The sequence below is a fragment of the Triturus cristatus genome, chromosome 3_2 (assembly GCF_964204655.1).
Source record: "Triturus cristatus chromosome 3_2, aTriCri1.1, whole genome shotgun sequence".
NCBI lineage: Eukaryota > Metazoa > Chordata > Amphibia > Caudata > Salamandridae > Triturus > Triturus cristatus.
Window position 1 is genome coordinate 276,610,550 of NC_140584.1, and position 22,321 is coordinate 276,632,870.

The following is a 22,321-nucleotide window of genomic DNA, read 5'->3' on the forward strand; positions in this document are numbered from 1 at the left end:
GCTAGGGTAGGGATATTGGATATAGGACGGTAGTTGTTTAAGTCTGCATTATCGGCTGTAGGTTTCTTTAGAATGGGAGATACCTGCCCAGCCTTGAGGGTGTCAGGTATGCAACCTTGGCGTAAGGAATTGTTTATAATATTGGTCCAGAGAAGCAGCTGCAGCGGGGTGAGGTCTTTAACAAGGTTTGCAGGAAGAGGGTCAGCGAAGTGATTGGCAGGATTTAAGGTAGTAAGCATTTTGAGAATTGATTCCTCGCTGTAGGTAGTGAAGGATGACCAAGATGCGTTATTTTTTAGGTCGAACTTTGGAGAGATTTGGTGTGTGGGTTTTTGCGGGGAAGATGAGGGGTTCGTATGTGCGACCGAGAGTGAGATACGATCATTGAGAAGCTCCTTTTTTAAGGTCTCAGTCTTCTGAGTGAAGAAGGAAGCAAAATCATCACATTAGGTCGTGGTCCTAATTTATCTTGTGGTCGGTGCGGTGCATACTTAGATTGAGTTTTGATTAACTCAAAAAGTTTTTGCGGACTGTTTCTTGCCTGGTCTAGTTGGTGTCTAAAGAGCACGTTTGATCTTTCTAAAGTATGCGTTAAAGGTGTGGGGGGCAGGAGGGGTCTTTGTGTGATCAAGGCCACATGTAGTGGCCGAAACGAGTCATATCAACATGTGTTTGGAGCAATAAATCTTTGATAAGCACTATATTTTGAAGTCCGTGCCCTTTTCAATGCAAGGAGCTGCATTTGAGAATGTCAATAAAAAAAAATAATATATATATATATAGATATAGCTATATCTCCATCTCTCTCTTATATATATATATACATACATACTGATGGAAAGTGGATTAGTAGTGGCAGATATGCATTTGCCACTGGCAATAATACCACTAACATGCTATAGGGCTCAGAACATGTCTTAGAAAATTATTCCCATGCTCAACCCTTGGTAGCTTGGCTGCGAGCAGGAAGGCTTAAGTTCAAATACAGGTATGTAAAGCATTTAAAAATACCATATTCAGTAAAACAATTAAGACATAGTACACAATAAAAATCCAACACCAAATTAATAAAAATAGGACATATGTTTATCTTTAAAATGACACCAAACGAAAGAAAATCCACTGTAGGGAACCAGAGATATGAATTGATAAAATGTAGACACTTTTTAGTACTTAGAAACCAATAGTGTCACTTTTGTAGATTGGGTTGCCTCTGTCAGGGACAAATTCACATTTAGCAATTGTTCTGGAGGATTTCTCACCAGATGTCGTGCAGCCTCCTCCAGCAGGCTTAATCCTGTTAGGAACTCCTTCCTGAAGTTCCTCTTGTGGGTCCAAAGTGTCCAAAACACAACTACCCTCAAAGAGGGTACTTGAAAGTTTGGGACTTCAGTTCCCACAATCCACTTGGACAAAACCATTACTAATCCACTGGTAGTGCTCCAGGCTGAGGATTCTTTGTGGTGATGGTCCTAGTGAGCTCTGTTAACCTGTAGCTTGCAGGGAGTCCACTCTTTAGTCCTTTTGAAGCAGTTTTGATCCACAGGGCTGTAGTTCAGATGGTGCAAAAGGAGCAATCTCCAGAGTGCAGGGCCTGGTGAATGCACATCAAACTCGTCAGTGTAGGACCTTCTGGTTCTCTTAGGTTTCAAAACGCAGATCTGAGAGGCACTGCTCCTCTCAGCTACTAACTCAGTGTTCTCTGGGGTCAAGCATGAGGGCACTCCGGTCCATTGAGGTGCAGGGCAACACCCCAGAGCAAGACCACTTCCTCCAAAGTGTGGCAAAATGATACTCCAGAAGGCACTATGTCAGAATTTTCAGCAGGGAGAGAAGAGCTGGCTAAACACACCCCCAGGATGGCTAATCTACATAGTCTCCCCCCCTTGCATCTGTCCATTCCTTCCTTAAGCCTAGCATATGCTTGGTTTCAAAGAGAGAGTCGAAAATGAAAACTGGCTTCTCTAGCTTGTCTCCTCCTTCCCTTGAAGAGAATTATTTACTACCCCTCCCCTTGGCTCTGGCATTCCTATGCCCAGCAATCTCTCCTCTCCAAAAGGCTTCCCAACCCCCGGGAGTCATTTATCACCTCTTCAAAGCAGCCAGGCTAATCCACCTATCTCTGACCAATCAGGGCAGAACACTACAGGGTTGCATTTTGGCTTACAGACAAGAAAGTATTATAACTTCTTGTCTGTACATTTTAGAAGAAATTCAACAATACCATACTGTTGGATTTATCCTTATCATTCGACTGAGTCCTTTAATACTAGTTTTATTAAAAAATAACCTCTTCCAATGTTAACCTAGGGGCTAGGGATCTGCAATGAAAAATGAACTGGGTAATTTCTTCTATACCAGGGCCCATATAACAGGTTTTATAAGGACCCTGCTTACACCTACAGGACCCTCCACCCCTGGAACACCTAGGAAAGACTTTAGGGATTCTGAATATATCAAAATATTGTAGATCGTCATTACACAGTGATCCTAGCACAAAACTCGATTTTGGGAAGCACTTTACTACAGTGTGGGGAGTGAAAAATGCATTTTCACTAACCCTAGGGCAAATAAAAACCTTTTAATTAGGATTCTCCTTATAAGTACCTGACCCCCCAATCCCTGGGACACCTAGGGGAGACCATGGGGGTACCTACCATGCCCATACATTGTAGATTATCCATGTTTAAGTGCCCCAAACCCCAAATTAGAGTTTGGGCACAATTTGCATTTTAAAAGCAGTCCTGCAATACAGGGCTGCTTTAAAACTGACCTCAGGCTCCAGCAGTGTACACATGCAAGCGCAGAAAAGGCTGCTAGCCTCTAAACTGCCCTGCCCTATTCTATACTAGGGGCTTCAAGGTAGTTTCAATCCAAATGCCTTATTATGTACTAGGGCCTTATAGGGAAGATCATGCCAGTCACAGGGGTACCCTAACCTATAGTGTACCCTAGTGTATGTAGCGGTTTTCACTGTATTCCAAGTGTCTCTTTCAGCATAGCACTGGCCCTGGGCCTGGTTAGGCAGAGCCCAGGGTCTGTCAGAGTCAGTTACCACCCGTTCCAGTCAGCAAAAAGTTGAGGGGTGCCCAATGCACATGATGACTTTGCAACACATACATTTTATATATATATATATATATATATATATATTCACTGAAAAAACCATAGGTTTCACACATGTTATAGTTAGCTGGACATTTTACTGATAAAAAACTATTGAAATTCCCCCGTTATAGTTAGTGCAGGCAACTATAACTCACGCGACCGCAATCCTCTGCTGATGCTAATACTGTATTTAGACATTTATTTGCCCATGTCTTCTTCCATTAAATTTTAGCTATACATATATTACAAATATTTTTTTTTCATAAAGACACATATGTCATCAGCAAGGATTGCGGTCGCGTGAGTTATAGTTGCCTGCACTAACTATAACGGGGGAATTTCAATGGTTTTTTATCAGTAAAATGTCCAGCTAACTATAACATGTGTGAAACCTATGGTTTTTTCAGTGAATTTGCAAGGTTTTTTAAATGCTAATTCCTAACTATAACGTGTGTGAAACCTATGGTTTTTTCAGTGAATTTGTACGGTTTTTTAAATGCTAAGTTACTTTATGCCATTCGTGGTGTGCGCGCCCACTTAACGCAGTTCGTTCCGTGCGTGCACGGTGCGCTTCGCGCACCGTGCGCGCACAGTGAGCACGCGGTGCGCTTCGCGCACCGCGTGCCCACTTTACGCAGTTAGTGCCGTGCACGCACGGTGGGCACGCGGTGCGCACCGCGTGCCCACGTTACGCTAGATGGGCCATGTACGCACGATGCGCTTCGCGCACCGTGCGCACATGGAGGACAGATTATGTGCTTCGTTGTGAAAGGTAATCTTTTATTTTTTGCTTGGACATTTATGCGATGCACAAGTGGTGCCCTTCGGGCACCTTTTGCGCACGGGGTGGGGAGAGTATGGATAATTTTTTTTTTAAAAAGCGTAATCGGCGATTTTTTCAAAAATATTAAAATTGCCTTTTTGGCCTTGGGGGATCTTTGGGGACACCTTCATCAAGGCTAGGTGGTTAGGAGCTGTCTAAACAGCCCCTTTACATGTTTTTTGACTTTCTTTTTCCACCCCCCCTCAGAGTGCGAGAGAGAAAATGGCGGCCGCCGCTTCCTGGTTTCGACCGATTCGAATGTTTACTAAGATCTAACAGCCAATCAGATTCGCGCTCGCGCACGGCACCGTACGCGTACGGTAAGCTTACCGTAAGCGCACGGTAAGCGCACCGTAAGCTGCCACAGATATACATATTGATTTAAATGCTATTTTCTCAGGAACTACTGAACAGATTTACACCAGACCTACAAAAGGCACTTCCTTAACCTGAGGACTACCTCTCTGCCAAATTTCAAGTAACTCTGTTCAGCCGTTCGGGCTGTAGCTGTGTCTAAAGGTCCTATGGAAAAATGCATGGGAAAAACGCGTTTTGGGACCCCCCTTTTTTCTCAGCCCCCGCTTGACGAATCCCCCCGAGACTTTCAGGGTAGGAGCGGAGCGTAGCGCCCCACCTATTTTGAAAATTTCGCGAGGATTCGTCGACCGGCGCCAAAGTTATTCCAAATAGAATGTTGCGGTTTTCCTATGGAAACAGGGTCCTAACTATAACTACCTACTGGCGACCGCCAGTAGGTTATATATATATATATATATATATATATATATATATATATTTTTTTTCACTGAAAAAAGGGGTTAGAGGGATGCCGTTTGAGATATCATAAGTGATGTCACTGACTATGTCGAGTGTTGTACTATGTGAGGTCATGAGCAGTGCATTGAGGGGGTCGTAAGTTATAGTTTGCTCAGGTAACGATAACTGTTAAATGCCGCTGGTTTTGTATGAGTGAAATGTGAGCCTAACTATAACGTCCTTGTAACCTTTGTTTTTTCCAGTGAATTTTTAAGGTCTTTTAAAATTCTGTTTCCTAACTATAACATCCCCTGTAACCTTTGTTTTTTTCTGTGAATTTCCTAGGCTATTTAAATTTATTTCTTAACTGTACCCTGTTGAGATTTCATTTCTGAGGAATGAGCATTATGGCAGAATGAATCCAGCCCTGCGTATTTATCCAAGAAGACACCACCCTTCTCTGCAACACCTCTACCCAACTAAAGTACTTTATACTGGCTAATTACTAAGTGCTACCTGGTTGGGTAAATGTATACTGCATCTCTTACACTACAACTGCGTAAAGGACATCAATAAAATGTCTCTACTGACCTTGTGCATTTGTAACTTTGCCAATGTGATTATTCCTCAAGCGTTTTCACCAGATATCTTTAGAAAGTAGAACTGCAGAAAAACCGCACTTGGATGATTTGTACTCTGCAGAATTAAGTGCTTCTTTGTTTGGGGGAGATGCAATTGTATACCTAGACATGCAGAACACGTCTCCAAATTTGGAGGGAAAGGTGCTGGTTGGTTCTCTTAGTAAGTTGTCCATGTTCCTGTGTAAAGGGCAAAAAGACGTTGCATACCGCTAATGTGTATAGGGTGGGGCCAAACAGATGGGGCTTGTAGGCAAGCTTACATACTTCTAGTTCGTAAAAGTTTGGAACATGATCTCTGGTGTCAGGAGCAGATGTCAAGAAAGAACTCACTCATCAAAAACACCATACAATAGTTTGTGCTTGCGAAAAGCAAGGATACAAACTCCTTCATCAAGGATCACAGATAACGTTTCACAGTGGAAATGCAGAAAAAACATACTTGCTTTGCCTTGGCCATGCTCACGAAGGTAGGATGATTAGTACTTTACAGAAGTGGTGCTTCAACTTGGGCACTTGCTTTGTTAAAGTATAGGGAGGTGGACCGCACAGCCCCTTTCCCCGGGCCCGATTTTTTTCCCTGGGACCCCCATCTCCGAGAGGCCTGGCCTTTTAAAAAATATATATTTTCTTTAAATAGGGGAGGGGGCTGCCCGATAGATTTTGGCTCCAGGGACCCTATTATCCAGCGCCTGGATTTTTTGCAATGGTGAGGGAGGCAGAGCGGCCACACTCCCTGGGCCGATTTCGGCTCAAGGCCCCATCCCCCGGGGTCCTGCCATAGTTTTGTGGGTGCCCCAGGGCACCCACTCTTCATTGGGACAGTGGGGGGGCGCAAGACCCCACAGTCCCTGCTGACTCCCCACCTCCTACAGGAGCGGGCTTTGTATTTACACACCGGGAGCTGCTGAACATGCAGCTCCTTGTGTGTGAAAGCAATTAGTCTGTTTCCCTGCTCGCTTGAGAGCAGGCATGGAAACAGACAAATGGTCTGCTTTCAGTAAGTGAGAGTATTTTCACTGCTCTTGCTTGCTGAAACCAGAGTGTTTGCTGTGGGTTGGTGGGAGTTGTTAAAGCTCCAGACAAGCCACAGCAAACAATTAAGTCCCGGGGGTAAGCACCCCGGAGTATAGCAGAAGCAGGCCCTGAGTGGTGGCGGTCCCCAGGGCCATCTATTAATTCAGGAGGGGTGCTGTGTGACCCCCCTCCATTGCAATACACAGCCTGGGGAGGTGGTGGTCCCCAGGGCTGCAGTGTTGCGCTGCAGGCCCCCGCATTAAATTGACATTTGGCCCTGGGGAGGGGGTGGTCCCAGAGGTTGCGAGGGTGCCCTGAGGGCCCCTCTCATTAATTTGATGTCTAGCCCCATGGAGGTAGAAGCCCAGTGAGCCCACCCGCATGCATATTGTAGAGTGCCTCGGGGAGGTGGCGGTCCACAGGACTGCGAGGAGGGGGGCTGCACATGCCCCCCCACATTACTTAATAAACATTTGCCCCGGAGAGGTGGTGGTCCCCGGGGCATACGTCGGGGGCACTCATTGCATACATGCAAACAGTGCCCTGGGGAGGTGGTGGTCCCATGGCTTTCACAAGCCTTAGGAGGAGGACCTTGTGCGCCCCCTCCTATTTTTATGATATTCCCCCAGGACTTGGCCCACCCAGGGGTCATTTAAAAGCAAGTATGGCACCTGCGCTTGGTTTTAAAAACATTTTTTGCGAATATCGCAATTTCACAAGAATTCTTTTATTAAAAAAATGCTTTTTTAGCCTTGTGAGGTCCCAGGGAGGCCCCAAGACCAAGGCTTGGGGGGTCAGGGTATTCCTAACCTGCGAACTTTCTGTTTTTTAAAACATTTATTGTGGGACTCGGCTGAAGCCGAGTACCAAGATGGCTGCCAACATTTCCTGGTTGAAGTCTTGGAAGGCAATCAGATCTCTGCATTTCCCTGCACGAAGTCGTCATTTTTCGTGATTAATTACGAAAGATACGCCGCCACAGATATCACTAACTGGATTCCCTTAAATTTCTCAACAACTACTAAAAGGATTTACACCAAATACCAAAAAGCACAATCTGCGGACCAAAAGCTAGCTTTCTGCCAAATTTGGATCATTCTGTCACTCGGGTTAGGCTGCAGGCCTGTCTAAAGGTCTTAAGGGAATTAACATGGAAAAACCAACTTTTTGTCAACACCCCTTTTTCTCGGTCCATGCTTGATGGAGCTCCCCAAAACTTTTCATGCACAACAAGACTCACTATGACACGTTTTTTGGGAAATTTCGTGAAGATTCATAAAACGGTACCAAAGATGTGGGCAAGTCAAAAAAAGCTTTTTCTATGGAAACATGGTTCTAACTATACCTACTGGAAATGGCCAGTAGGTGATATATATATATATATATTCACTGAAAAAACCATAGGTTTCACACATGTTATAGTTAGCTGGACATTTCACTCGTAAAAAACCAACGAAATTCCCCCGTTATAGTTAGTGCAGGCAACTATAACTCATGCGACCGCAATCCTCTGCTGATGACGTCAGATATTACATCACTGATGACATATGTGTCTTTATGAAAAATAAATATTTGTAATATATGTATAGCTAAAGATACAGTATTAGCATCAACAGAGGATTGCGGTCGCGTGAGTTATAGTTGCCTGCACTAACTATAACGGGGGAATTTCATTGGTTTTTTACGAGTGAAATGTCCAGCTAACTATAACATGTGTGAAACCTATGGTTTTTTCAGTGAATTTGCAAGGTTTTTTAAATACTAATTCCTAACTATAACGTGTGTGAAACCTATGGTTTTTTCAGTGAATTTGTACCGTTTTTAAAATGAAAATTTTTTGGGGAGATTTTTGGTAAACCTATGTATAAAATAATATATGTACTATATCCTGCATTATGGAATGGTTAATTAATTTTTTTATGCATTTTTTTCCGTGCGCGTACGGTAAGCTGACGCTATGCGCTCCGTACGTCATAAGTACGGTGCGCTTACGTGATACGATGCGCGTACGGTAAGCTGACGCTACGCGCTCCATACGCCATAAGTACAGTGCGCTTACGTGATACGTACATGACGTACGTGTACACGCATGCGCGTTGCGCGGAAGCAACGTCGCGGTTACGCAGGGGCGTGTAATGCGCATGCGCGAGTGCGTCTTACGTACGCGCTCCGTAAGCGCTCCGTAAGCGTCACGTTTGCGCATGCGTACTTGTTTACGAGCGCGTACCGTAAGCTTACGGAGCGCGCACGGTAGGTCATGTGATCCACAAAGAACACTTTTCATTGGTTGAAACTACTTTCAGTTCCAGAAACTTCCCACACCACACCCATTCCCCTCATTACTGCTTGAGATCCCCTAGGAGAAGGAGCTGAATTGACATTGAGATACAATGGCAGAGCAGCAGACCTCTTCTGAGAGTGAGCCTAGCAGCACCATAATCAGACAGAGAAGGAGGAAACAAAAGGATTCTTTTGTGTGGGAGTATTTTACTTTTCCAGAGGGGCAGAAAAAGGTCAATGCTCCATTGGTCACTTGCACACTTTGTGACCGTGTTTTATCTAGAGGAGATCCAAGGAAGAAGTATTCCTTTGGAAATCACTCTATGAAGAGACACCTTAGGGATAGACATCCCAGGACCTTTGCTCGACATACTGGGGAAAACTCTTCAGTAAGTCACCTGAGCCCAACCTCAGAAGCTCAGCCGAGTACATCATCGGCAGCTCAGCTGAGCCCTTCCTCTGAGGTGGGAGCATCACCTTCTTCTGCTCCTCTGGACATTAACCCTCGATTTCGGAGGGTTTCAATGAGGTGTACAACGTGTTGTGGTCTTATTGTTTTTGGGGAGACCAGTGTTTCCCTTATTAACAATAAGATAGACCAGCACGTTTGTAGACGCTCATAATATTCCCATTCTTTCTTTCCTCCATCCCTGTATTAACCCAACGGCTCTTTTAAGAGCCAACCTTACCTCACAATTTATTTTTTTTTTTTATGCTTTCCTTTTCGAAAAAAAAATTTTGCCGTGCGCGCACGGTACGCGTAATAGTTACGAGAAGTTTGCTGAATTTTTCCTCGCGGAATTTTTCCGTTTACGCCGTACGCGCACGCTACGCGCATTCGGCGATTTTTCGAAAAAAAATTAAAATAAATTTTTGCCCTTGGGGGTCCTTCTGGGACCCCCTGACAAAGGCTAGGGGGTCAGGTACTGTCCACTCTGCCCCCTTTTCACGTTCTCCACCTTTGTTTTTCACCCCCTCAGACTGCGAGAGACAAAATGGCGGCCGACACTTCCTGGTTTCGACCGATTCGAATGTTTACTGAGATCTAACAACCAATCAGAATCGCGCTCGCGCACGGCAGCGTGCGCGTACGGTAAGCTTACGGTACGCGCTCGGAGCGCGCCCATAGATATATATATTGATTTAAATGGTATTTTCTCAGGAAATACTGAACAGATTTACACGAGACCTTCAAAAGGCACATCCCTGACCTGAGGGCTACCTCTCTGCCAGATTTCAAGTAATTCTGTTCAGCCGTTCGGGCTGTAGCGCGGACTAAAGGTCCTATGGAAAAATGCATGGGGAAAACGCGTTTTGGGACCCCCCCTTTTTCACAGCCCCCGCTTGACGAATCCCCCCGAGACTTTCAGGGTAGGAGCGGAGCGCCCCACCTATTTTGAGAATTTCGCGAGGATTCGTCAATCGGCGCCAAAGTTATTCCAAATAGAATGTTGCGGATTTCCTATGGAAACACGGTCCTAACTATAACTATCTACTGGCGACCGCCAGTAGATAATATATATATATTCACTGAAACAACCATAGGTTTCAGGGGCGTTATAGTTAGCTGGACATTTCACTCCAACAAAACCATTGAAAGTCCTCCGTTATAGTTAGTTCAGCTAACTATAACTTGCGCGCCCGCAATGCACTGCTGATGATGTCACATATTACATCACTCATGACATGGTCAGTGACATCACTCATGACATCACTGATGACATCTCAAATGACATCACTGATGACATCACTGATGACATCATCCAGTGAATGTGTGTTTTTCTGAAAATTAAATATGTTTTAAAGATATGTATATCTCATGGTCGATGGAACAATAAATGGGTATATAAGTGTCTAAATGGATGATTTTTTTAATGAAAAATTGATTGTATAACTGACTAAGTGTATCTTAGTGAATACATGGGTTAGTGAGTAATGTTTAAATATATAAATATCTGTATCAGTCTCTCACTTTGTGTATAAGTGGCTGCATGGGTTGGTGAGTAGCTACAAGAGTGTCTATATAGGTTATTAGTTGGTTTTTTGAGTATCAGTATGAATGTCTGAGTGTCTGGTTCGGTGGGGGGTATTACGTAGTGCATAGATGCATGATTAAGTGACTCACTGTTTGTATGTGTTGAAGACAGCATGTGTGCAGGACTGTATGGGTGGATGAGTGTGTGTATGGGTGTGTTAGTGAGTGAATGACTGTCTCAATAGTGTCTTTATGAGTAACTACATATGTTTTATACTATACATATTAGGGTGAGAGGAGGTCTGCCACTCTATCACAAGGATGAAGTCATCAGTGGTGTCATCAGTGATGTCATTTGAGATGTCATCAGTGATGTCATGAGTGATGTCACTGACCATGTCATGAGTAATGTAATATGTGACGTAATCAGCAGTACATTGCAGGAGCGCGAGTTATAGTTAGATGAACTAACTATAACGGGGGAATTTCAATGGTTTTGTACGAGTGAAATGTCCAGCTAACTATAACGCCCCTGAAACCTATTGTTTTTTTCAGTGAATTTCTAAGGTTTTTTAAATGCTAATTTCTAACTATGCCTACAGAGATAGGACATGTGAAGAAAGAAGAAAAAACGCACAGAAAGAAAAAAAAGAAATGCAGAAAGAAGCAACAGAAGTCCTCAAAGACGAAGAAAAGTGCAGGAAGAAGGAAAACGTGCAGAAAGAACAAAAAGAAGAGCAGAAAGAAGCCTTGTTGCAAAATCATCCTATACCCTCAATTTTTTCAGACGGATACTGGTGGTAACTGAGTCTGACTAACCAGTCCTAGAGCCAGTGCTATGTTAAAAGACACTTAGAATACAGTGAAAACACCTACATACACTAGGGAACACTATGCGTTGGGGTCCCCCTGTGATTAGCATGACCTCCTCTGTAAGCCCCTTGTATATAATAGGGCAGGGGGATTAAAACTACCTCTCAAAACGCGCCACAGGGCGTGCGTGTTTGCACACGTCACCTCAGGCCCCGTCCCCTCCCTTCACCACTGTGTAAACACGCTCTGTGGCCGTTTTAAGTTAGGAGATTAAGTCCCCTTGAATCCTGAGGGTCCCTAGGGTCCAACTAGCCCACTAGGTACCTCCAGTAAGCGCCACAGAGCTGCGTTGCCAAGAGATGTAAAAAGGGGCATGGCCTAGACCACCTCTCTGCAACGTAGCGCAGTGGCGGTTACTGGAAGCACCTGGTGGGCTAGTTGGCCCCCAGGGTCCCTCAGGATTGAAGGTGGATTATTTCCCCAACTTAAAACGCGCCACAGAGCGTGTTTGCACACGTCACCTCAGGCCCCGTACCCTCCCTTCACCACTGTGTTAACACGCCCTGTGGCCGTTTTTAGTTGGGGGATTAAGTTCATTTGAATCCTGAGGGTCTCTAGGGTGCAACTAGCCCACTAGGTACCTCCAGTAAGCGCCACAGAGCTGTGTTGCAGAGAGGTGTAAAAAGTGGCATGGCCTGGACCACCTCTCTGCAACGCAGCTCAGTGGCGCTTACTGGAAGCACCTGCTGGGCTAGTTAGCCCCCAGGGGCCTCAGGATTGAAGGGGAATTATTTCCCCAACTTAAAACGCGCCATAGGGCGTGTTTGCACACGTCACCTCAGGCCCCGTCCCCTCCCTTCCCCACTGTGTAAACACGCCCTGTGGCCATTTAAAGTTGGGAGATTAAGTCCCCTTGAATCCTGAGGGTCCCTAGGGGCAAATTAGCCCACTAGGTACGTCCAGTAAGCGCCATTGCAGAGAGGTGTAAAAAGGGGCACGGCCTGCACCACCTCTCTGCAACGCAGCACAGTGGCATTTACTGGAAGCACCCGGTGGGCTAGTTGGCCCCCAGGGTCCCTCAGGATTGAAGGGGAATTATTTCCCCAACTTAAAACGCGCCACAGAGTGTGTTTGCACACGTCACCTCAGGCCCCATCCACTCCCTTCACCACTGTGTAAACGCGCCCTGTGACCGTTCTAAGTTGAGAGATTAAGTCCCCTTGAATCCTAAGGGTCCCTAGGGTCAAACTAGCCCACTAGGTACCTCCAGTAAGCGCCACAGAGCTGCGTTGCAGAGAGGTGTAAAAAGGGGCGTGGCCTCAGAACACCTGTCTGCAACGCAGCTCCCTGGCGCATACTGGAGATACCTGTTGGGCTAGTTGGCCCTCAGGGACCCTCAGTATTGAAGGGGAATTAATTCCCCAACTTACAACTCGCCAGGGGGTGCGTTTGCACAATGGTGAAGGAAGGGGCGTGGTCTGAGGTGACATGTCTGCAACCACACCCTGTGGCGCGTTTTAAGTTGGAGAATTAATTCCTCCTAATCCTGAGGGTCCCTGGGGGCCAACTAGCCCATCAGGTACCTCCAGTATGTGCCAGAGAGCTGCATTGCAGAGAGGTGTTCAGAGGCCATGCCCCTTTTTGCAACACTCTGCAACGCAGCTCCGTGGCACTTACTGAAGGTACCTGGGGGGCTTGTTGGCCCCCAGGGACCCTCAGGATTGAAGAGGAATTAATTCCTCAACCTAAAACTCACCACAAGGCGTGTTTGCACACATGTCCCGTCAGGCCCCGCCCCCTCGCTTCACCACTGTGCAAACGCGTCCCATGGCGCGTTTTAAGTTGGGGGATTAACTCCCCTTGAATCCTGAGGGTCCCTGGGGTGCAACTAGCTCACCAGCTACCTCCATTAAGTGCCACAGAGCTGTGTTGCAGAGAGGTGTGAAAAGGGGTGTGGCCTCAGAACACCTCTCATCAACGCAGCCCCCTGGCGCATACTGGAGGTTCCTGGTGGGCTAGTTGGCTCCCGGGGACCCCCAGTATTCAAGGGGAATTCGTTCCCCATCTGTAAACGCACCAGGGGGCACGTTTGCAGAGGGCTGCAAGGACGGGGCATGGCCTCCGGCGCGATGCCGGTCTTTTATTATTTATTTTTTTAAGAAGGGGGGCTGTGTGGCCCCCCTTCTTTTTCTAATGTATTGACCCTGGGGACCCCATCCCCCAGTGCCTGCCCCTAATTTAAAAAAAACAAAAAGAAAATTTTGAAGGGGGCCGCGTGGCCCCCCTCCCGAGGCCTTAATTGGCCCCGGGGAACCCATCCCCCGGGGCATGGCCTTTTTTTTTTTAATTCTTTAGGAGGGGGGCTGCTTTGCCCCCCTCCTCAGGCCACTTATGGCCCCAGAGACCCCATCCCCCGGGGCTGGCCCTCTCTGTTGGGGACCGTGGGGAGTCCCCAATTCCCCCACGGTCCCGCTGGCTCCCCGTGTCCCTCGGGAGCCGGCATTGCTTTTCCACATGGGGAGCTGCTAAGATGCAGCACCCCGTGTGGAAAAGCAATTTGGTTTCCATTTTGAAAGAGAGAGCAGGTTTCCTGCTCTCTCTTTCAAAATCCAAACCAAGTTTGCTATGGCAGGGCGGGAGCCGCGAGGCTCCCGCCCTGCCATAGCAAACTACAGTGTCCCGGGGGTGGGCACCCCGGGACACTGCAGGAGCCGGAGGCCCTGGGTGGTGGCGGTCCACAGGGCCATGACAAGGCTCCAGCGGGGGGCCACGTGGCCCTCCTCCCAAAATTTACAAAGCCCCGGGGGTGGTGGTCCCCGGGGCTGGGGGGGTCCGTCACGGATCCCCCAATTTTAATATTTAGAGCCCCGGGGAGGTGGCGGTCCCCGGGGCCTGTGGGGGGGCTTGAACCCCCCCACACAGGTTATTTTTATTTTTTTTGAAAGCCCCGGGGGTGGCGGTCCCCGGGGCTGCGGGGGGGCAGTGTGCCCCCGCAATAACAATTAAGTAGAGCCCCGGGGGGTGGTGGTCCCTGGGACTTGGGGGGGCCTTGGAGGCCCCCAACATTAAACTAGGAAACCCCGGGGAGTGGCGGTCCCTGGGGCTGCGGGGGGGGGCAGTGATCCCCCTCACAATTATGTTTGAAAAGCCCGGGGGTGGCAGTCCCCGGGGCTGGGGTGCCCATTTGGGCCCCCATCCCAATACAAATATTGCCCCCGGGATTTGGCCCACCCGGGGGCTAAATATTAACGAAGCGCGGGAGTCCGCGCTTCGTTTTTTTAAATATATCGGCCGAAATTCGCGCTGGGTGCGCGAATCTCGCCGATTTTCTTTTTTTTTAATGCTTTTTTGGGCTCTGGGGGTCCTTGTGGGACCCCCTGAGCACACCTAGGGGGTCAGGGTGTTTCTACCCTGCCCCCTTTTTGCGCTTTGCGCATTACCTTTTCTGTTTTCTTGTGCCTCGGTTCTACCGAGGCACAACATGGCTGCCAACACTTCCTGGTTTGGAGTGTTGACAGCCAATTAGCATAAAGCTCGTGATCGGGAGGGTGCCGGATCCTGCGCGGCCATAGATATATATGTGTTTTTACTTTTGATTTTCTCAGCAACTACTGAATGGATTTACACCATTTAACAAAAAGGGTTCTTTATGAACCAAGAACTACCTCTTTGCCAAATTTAGTGTAATTCCGTTCAGCAGTTCGGGCTGTAGCCGTGTCTAAAGTTTCCTATGGAAAATTGCATGGGGAAAACACGTTTGGGACCCCCCTTTTTTCTCGGCCCCTGCTTGACGAATCACCCCGAAACTTTCAAGATAGGAGCGGACCGGAGCGCCCCACGAGTTTTGAAAAATTTGCAAAGATTTGTCAATCGGCACCAAAGTTATTGGGAATAGAATGTTGCGAATTTCCTATGGAAAATAGGTCCTAACTATAACTATCTACTGGCGACCGCCAGTAGATAATATATATATATATATATATATAGATATATATATATATATATAGATATATAGATATATATATATATATACACACACACACACACACACATATATAAAATGCTTAGATGGGGAGTTAAGAATAGTAAATCTATTCTTACCTATATATTTTTACCTTTATTATGTTGTGGTAGTTGCTGTAGTCAATAGCTTTTTCAAACAGATTTTGTGTTACTCAATATTGCGCCATACATCTGAAAGACTATAAAGCTTCCTAGCTGAGAACTCCCTGCAGTGTGGGGATGAATAGAGCTAGCACGGGCCATGTGAAGACAAATGGAGTTGGGACAATTATCCTAAACAGAACTAACACTGACCTTTCCAGGAAGTAACTGGAGTTAGCACAGCGAGCACTGATCTTTCACGTGGTTGGAAGGCAAAGAGATGGAGAATTGCTCTTTTAGATTCCAAAAGGGTAGTAAGATCAAGCACCCCTTTTCCTGAACATGTAAAAGCAGATGGTGGAATCAGCACTGACTATCCTGACGGTGCAGAGACAGACTCAGCTAGCAAAGATCTTTGCCATTCTTGGCCACATTGCCCCAGATAACAGGGTTAACTGGCTACACTGGCCATGTGGCAGGAGAAAGCGGAGATAGCATAGTTATTTCACCCAAAGGATGCATGTAGTATATTAAAAGCACAGGCTTACCTTGAGTGGCAATGAAGTGATTGGACCTGTGATAGCCCTGCAAGAAGAAAAAAGTGATTAAAGTTGTAGCTTGCTCTTTAGCTTATGGGCCACAAAGTTACACTTTTCAATAACACCTTTCTTAGGACATAAAAAGTGATTCATAAAATGATCAGACATGTAGCAATACTAAAGCCATCTCTGAAACCGCCTGTCACAGTGAGAATACATTCTGCAACAAAGGAACTCAATTTCTGCATGTTGATTGGGGAAAATACCTACCTGCCCCATTTGATGCTCCCATTGAACAGAACACTTGCATTACAACAAAAATGATGTGCACTAAAGCCTAAGGCACCATCCTCTGATTTTTAAGCTCAACCAGCAATATTTGCTCTTAGGAACCAATAAGAGGTAAAAAAACAGTGTTCACAAGGAACTCATTTATATACTTAATACAATTTCTGCAAGAGGTAGTATGATGTGCGTGAATCAATCAAAAACCAAAGAGCATATGCAATAAGACCTTAATTAAATTAGATCACACAAAATAGTAGTGATTAATATATCTATATACAAGCCCACAGGACAAATACTAGAGATGTACTCACTTCAGCCGAAATGAGTATACTTTATTTTACATTTATAGCATTCAAATTATAAAACATCACAATGGGAATATGTAATTATGTATTTACACTATGTACACTTCAAGGTGACATTGTGAACCCCAGTGAGGTGACCATAACCAAATAATGATATATGGGTAGTGCTGAAAAGGGGGAGGTAGTGGTTATTGTTATTTAAAAAATAGAGGAGCTATAGTACAATCTTTTGTTGTAAGATTTTTGTTTTTCTTAAGCTCTCTCTGTCTCTTAGCCGACGGCGTTTCGACCCTCTTGTGATACGGGGTCTCTCCAGGACACTGGGGGCGATTAGCACACGATAGTGCTCGTATTGTAGAGTTTATTCCTAAATAGGTCCTATGTATTTCCAGTGAAGTCCAAGAGGATAACTCCACAGCACGGATTGTAAAAATGGCTGTTGGTGCAGTTCACGGCAACCACGGTTACTGTAGATCCAATGGTGATGCTAAATTAATAAGTTGGTTCTTCAGTGGCTCTACCAATATTTAAATTGGGACTCGCCTGATTGGCATCAAATGGCACAGCACTGCAAAGCATGATAATATCATGGAGAGACTAAGGTGTATTATCATTAAGTATTCACTAAAAATTATTTTTAACTTCTAATTTAAAAAACGTCTGGAAAAATATTTTGGGAATGCTGCAAGTATAAGTACTTTTAAAAATGGAAATGTGGCTGCAGAGATATCACGATCAGGGACAGATGGGCAAATTTATATCCATGCACTTTTCCTGAGACGAATTTCCTTATTTCGATTGTTTATCATTATTTTAAAAATACCTCTACAACAACAGGGAAGGGGGAATTGGAAAGTGACCTCTTGATGTGTCTTCTGTGCATTTATTATTCTTCCAGGAACTATATTCACTGATCAGGGAGCTTGTTCAAATACATGAGCCAGTCAAAAATCAAACTCCTTTTCAAAATGTAACCAGTTTATCTCATTTTATTTTTTGCATCAGTGGGGTTATGTAGCATTTATATTTGATTACCATTTAGGATGTTCTTAAGTGTTATACTGTCCTGTCAAATTACATGGAAAAATATCCAAATGATTTATACACTGCAGCACTCACAAAACTATTGTCTGTGAGGCAAGTCTGGATTTTGTTTATTTTCACTCCATGTTGATTGACCAAGTTGTTAACTCTTTGAAAATGCGTCTTCGTTCTTTCTGTAAGACAATTGACTAAGGTGTTAACTCTTTGAAAATGCTTCTTCATTCTTTCTGTAAGACAATTGACTAAGGTGTTAACTCTTTGAAAATGCTTCTTCATTCTTTCTGTAACACAATGCTCATGTTTTAAAACAGAGAAAATGTAACTGATATAAGAACTGTGAATAGCTTCATGTGAATTCCAAGTGTAAAGAAGGAGCACCAGTTGCTTTATGGCAGTGGTTCTTAACCGAGGGTTTGGGGTGCGCCATTGTTTAGAAAAGTACATATAAACAGATTAATACAGTGTATATCGTTATGTAAAAAAATACAAAATGCAACAGTGAAATTGTTTTTAAACGGCACTGTAAATGCGAGGAAATGTTAGTCTTGTGGCAAAATGAAGTTAGTATCCCTAGGTTGATAACTGGAGTAGTGCGAGCAAGCAGAATATAGTTTAAACGTTTGGTGCTTCAAATGAAGAGCTAGCAGCATAACATACAAAGTGATATAATGCATATCACTTTGCATTTGAGAAATAAACACACATTTTGAAAAGCTTCAACCGTACCAATAAAATTAAAATTTGGATTTTTGTTTTACATGTGAATTCAATACAATATTTTCTCATCTGTGTACTTGCTTCTGTACTTTTGTGTATTGCTTTAAGTTTGAAAAGCTAGAAATTACTTAGGCCGAACTCCTCGGCTTCCTGTAGTGACTGAGTAGGGGTTCAAAGAAGGGCAAGGTGCAAGAACCACAGCTGTAGAGGGTCAAATGTAACTTCTAGCAGTAGCTTGCACCAAGGTTACCAGGCACTTCTATATTAGCAGCAGGAGCTAAGCATATCTAGGCTCCTGCTAACTTCGACCCATGCAACCCCTCATCCCATGGCACTATTTCATCGGTATTTGTGGATGTTAGTATTCCTATGAAACGTTTCCGTGCAGCATTGGAACCAAAAACGAACAATTGAGGGTATGGTGTTGAGGTGGATCAAATCCTTACTGGCCTCTCGGAGACAGGCTGTTACCCTAGGCCCCTTCCTTTCTGCTGAACGACCCATCACAGCAGGAGTCCCTCAGGGATCTTCCCTAAGCCCACTACTCTTCAATGTTTATATGGCTCCCCTCATTACCCTGATTAATTCTTTCGGGTTTGAGGTTATGTCATACGCAGATGACACTCAAATGATTATCTCTTTGGAGAACGATTCCACGCAGGCTGAAATGAACTTCAAACTTTGTTTGACTGCGGTACTTCAATGGATGTTGATTAATCATTTGAAGTGTAATATGGACAAAACGGAGATTCTTCCTATAGGGACGGATACTCCCTTCCAGCCGTCTAATTGGTGGCCTGACGGAGCAACCCCACCACCTGAGGTTGTGAAGGTTGCCAGGAATTTAGGAGTCCAATTTGATAACTCCCTCTCTTTCCTTCCCCACACCAAAGCGGTTGCGGGAATGTGTTTTAGCCTTATCAAAACCCTAAAAAAAAAAATCAGGTTTCTTCCTTTGTCTGCAAGAAAGTCTGTGGCAGTGGCCCTGATACTTTCTCGCATTGACTATTGTAATGGCCTGTTGGCTGGAGTTAATAGGTCAGTCTTAAAGTAGCTTCAGGTGGTACAACATGCCGCAGCCCGCCTGGTGCTTAAACTCCCCAGAAAGTCTTCAGCCTCCGCAGCCTTGAATAAACTCCATTGGCTTCCGGTCCCTAAAAGAATCCTTTTTAAGATTCTTCTTGTTACGTTCAGGGCAAAGATGAGGGTTGGTCCCAAATTTTTGTCGGCTCGTTTCACTCCTACACCACTACTAGGCCGTTCAGATCTTCTTCGGCAAATCTTCTTAAACTGCCCAACTTCAGATATAAACTAAAAGGCGCAAGAACCCTAGCCTTTTTGGGTGCCAGAGCCTGGAATAAGCTCCCAGCCCAGATCAAACTTTGCAATACTGAACGTTAGCGCCAAGATACTCCTCGCGGAGTGATAGCCGCGCTTTATAATTACAATCTCAATCTCCATCTCAAATGCATAGCGGACGTTTATGTTCTAGAATGATTAGGCGGCTGGCGCTCTAAGCTTCTTGAACTTCCACCACTTTACCTCACCAGTAGATTACTACACGAGGCTGCAGGGTCGGCTTCTGGGGTCAAACTATTGTGCTCGCTTCAAATAAACAACGTGTGAGTATTTCAAACACAGCTGGAGAAAAAGATTTTAAACTCAGTGGACATTCCAGGCTAAAAGGTGCACTTTGTACATAATGTAAATTTACCTACTTCTAAAAAGGAAAGCAATTTAGAAAATGTAGCGAGCCAGGATGAAAGCTCGACCAAAAAAAGGAGAAAATATATAACAATTTACATTCAAAGCAGTTCTGTGACTTCAGCACACAAAAGCATACCAAGCGTTGGTGTTCACGATCAACAGCTTCTACCATGGCAAACAACCACCAGTCCTAGATATGTTGCAGACACAGACACACTTCTTTACATGTAAACATGCACAACCATGCACCTCTGCACATTTATCTGCACCCATTTTGCACATGTCCACGTGCACACATTATCGCAAGAATAAATATTTGTACTCACGTCCACACACACGGCACATATGGACATGAACAGGTCGGTTGAGATGGAAAGGGTGGCCTGCACGGCGCTGGAGAGATCTCCATAGCGAGCCCCTGGATATTTTTAATTAGACAATTAGGTTTAAATGCTGCAGCCCCACTGTGGCACGGAATATGACATGGTATAAGGCTCTCTGGTCGGAGTGTACCCCACCTGTACTGAATGCGGCTACTGTCCGCTCACCCCGCTGCGGCAGGCTGACAGTGGTAGCAGCTTCACAGTGAGTATGCAGGGCAGGTATTTTTACCTGTAGTTTGCTATTGGCCTCTCCTGAGACAAGGATGGCATGTGTAAGGTTATCCTAGTTATGTGTTGCAGGATGAGCATGTTGTGTGTGGGCTCTCCCTAACTGTTACAACTGCAGAATCCATTTTGGATCTCCTGTGAGTGGTAAACAGGATGGAGTTTGAGGGAGCCTTTCAGACAGCAATGGGTGTGAATTGCAGAGTTCCACCAAAGCATTCTTGAGGTCCTTTGTAGTGGACCAAACTCTAGGATATGGAGGATAGGAGGCAGAGTGTCCACTTTGAGGGACAGCCCCTGCTCCCTTCCGGCTCCAGTCTTCACCATGGGTGCCACCCCAAGAGGTTGAGCGATAGCGGAGTGGGAAGGCCCCTCTTTTGTACCTTTGTTTCGGTCTCCTTTTAGAGGGTGTTCCCAGCCTGAACCCTCCTTGCTGCTGATTCTGGAAGACAGACTGTGGGTGGGCCAGTGTGGGAGGAATATGGGAGTCAGGAACTTCCTAAAACTGATCATGAGCTGGACCTGTGAATTACACAATTTTAGTCTTAAACGTGGAATAAATATAAGGCAGGAATCCCAAGTAAAGGATTTCTCTTAGATCATTACCAGGAGCCATACACAGATGGACGACGACTCAGCACAACACTTGAAAGCTAGAGATCATGACCTGTGGACAATGGCGCAGACACCACCAGCCTACGGACATGAAGGCCTAAGGAACTTGACACCCCGCTAGCTAAGTTAGGTGAAGTGATAGATCTAGGGGGAAAGATGGACTAAGATCTGTTCCTAACACCACATGCCAAGGAGCACCTTCTACACAATGAAAACACAGCGATGCAGCTTGCCATTCCTCAAATACCAACAAAAACTACAAGCTAGCTGTACTCTTGTCAACTCGAAGCACAACCTAAGCCAGTAGCTTAAATCTTGGTGACCCATGCTCCATAAAATGCTAAACTGAATGAACATGGAGGAGCAATACTCCTCCTCCATGTTCACCAGAAACGTTATGACGCCAGTCCTGTAAATACTTCACTGGCTAGCTGTTGTTGGGCATTCAATGTTCAAAGCACTTTGCATAATACACGGAGCCTCCCAAGGAAAAGGGCCAGTATACCTGCAAATTACATTTAAACAATACAAACAATCTAGGACACCGTGGTGCAGGCATGCACCATGGACAATCATACCACCTTAAAAGAAGAAATCCATAAAAGGTTCCACTTTCTCGGTACAGGCCACCGAGCTCTGGAACTCATTGCCCACTTGAACTCAATGCATCCAGGAGCATTCACAGTTCAGAGAAGAACAGTGCACCCGGAACAAGAACACCTTGCTCTTCAAAGCTGTACTTGGATCTGGGGCTCATGAAGTCTCCCTCATGGTCCACAGAGCTTTAAATAAAGCATAAGTAGCTGGTGGGAGCGCCCCTGAAAGAAAGAATTGCCCGAGAAGTGCTGTGATGATTTGGTTCTATGAAACATTGATACAATGATCAGCAGGTTAGGTCTGGCTTGAAGAAACCATGCATGTGGCAACTAGGCACCACATTGGGATTCACAAGTGCAGTCAGCATTTCATTATATCAACAAGATC

The 22,321-nt window shown here is 45.3% G+C and overlaps 1 protein-coding gene across 2 annotated transcripts in view; it reads right to left on the reverse strand.

Annotated features, from left to right (window-relative positions):
* Positions 1–22,321, reverse strand: part of PTPRU (protein tyrosine phosphatase receptor type U) — an 849,745-nt gene that overhangs the window by 117,946 nt on the left and 709,478 nt on the right. For both annotated transcript variants that reach the window (XM_085647595.1, XM_085647594.1), the window contains one exon: positions 16,063–16,099. In XM_085647595.1, coding sequence (XP_085503721.1) covers positions 16,063–16,099 — 37 coding nt within the window. The remainder of the gene's footprint in view (positions 1–16,062; positions 16,100–22,321) is intronic.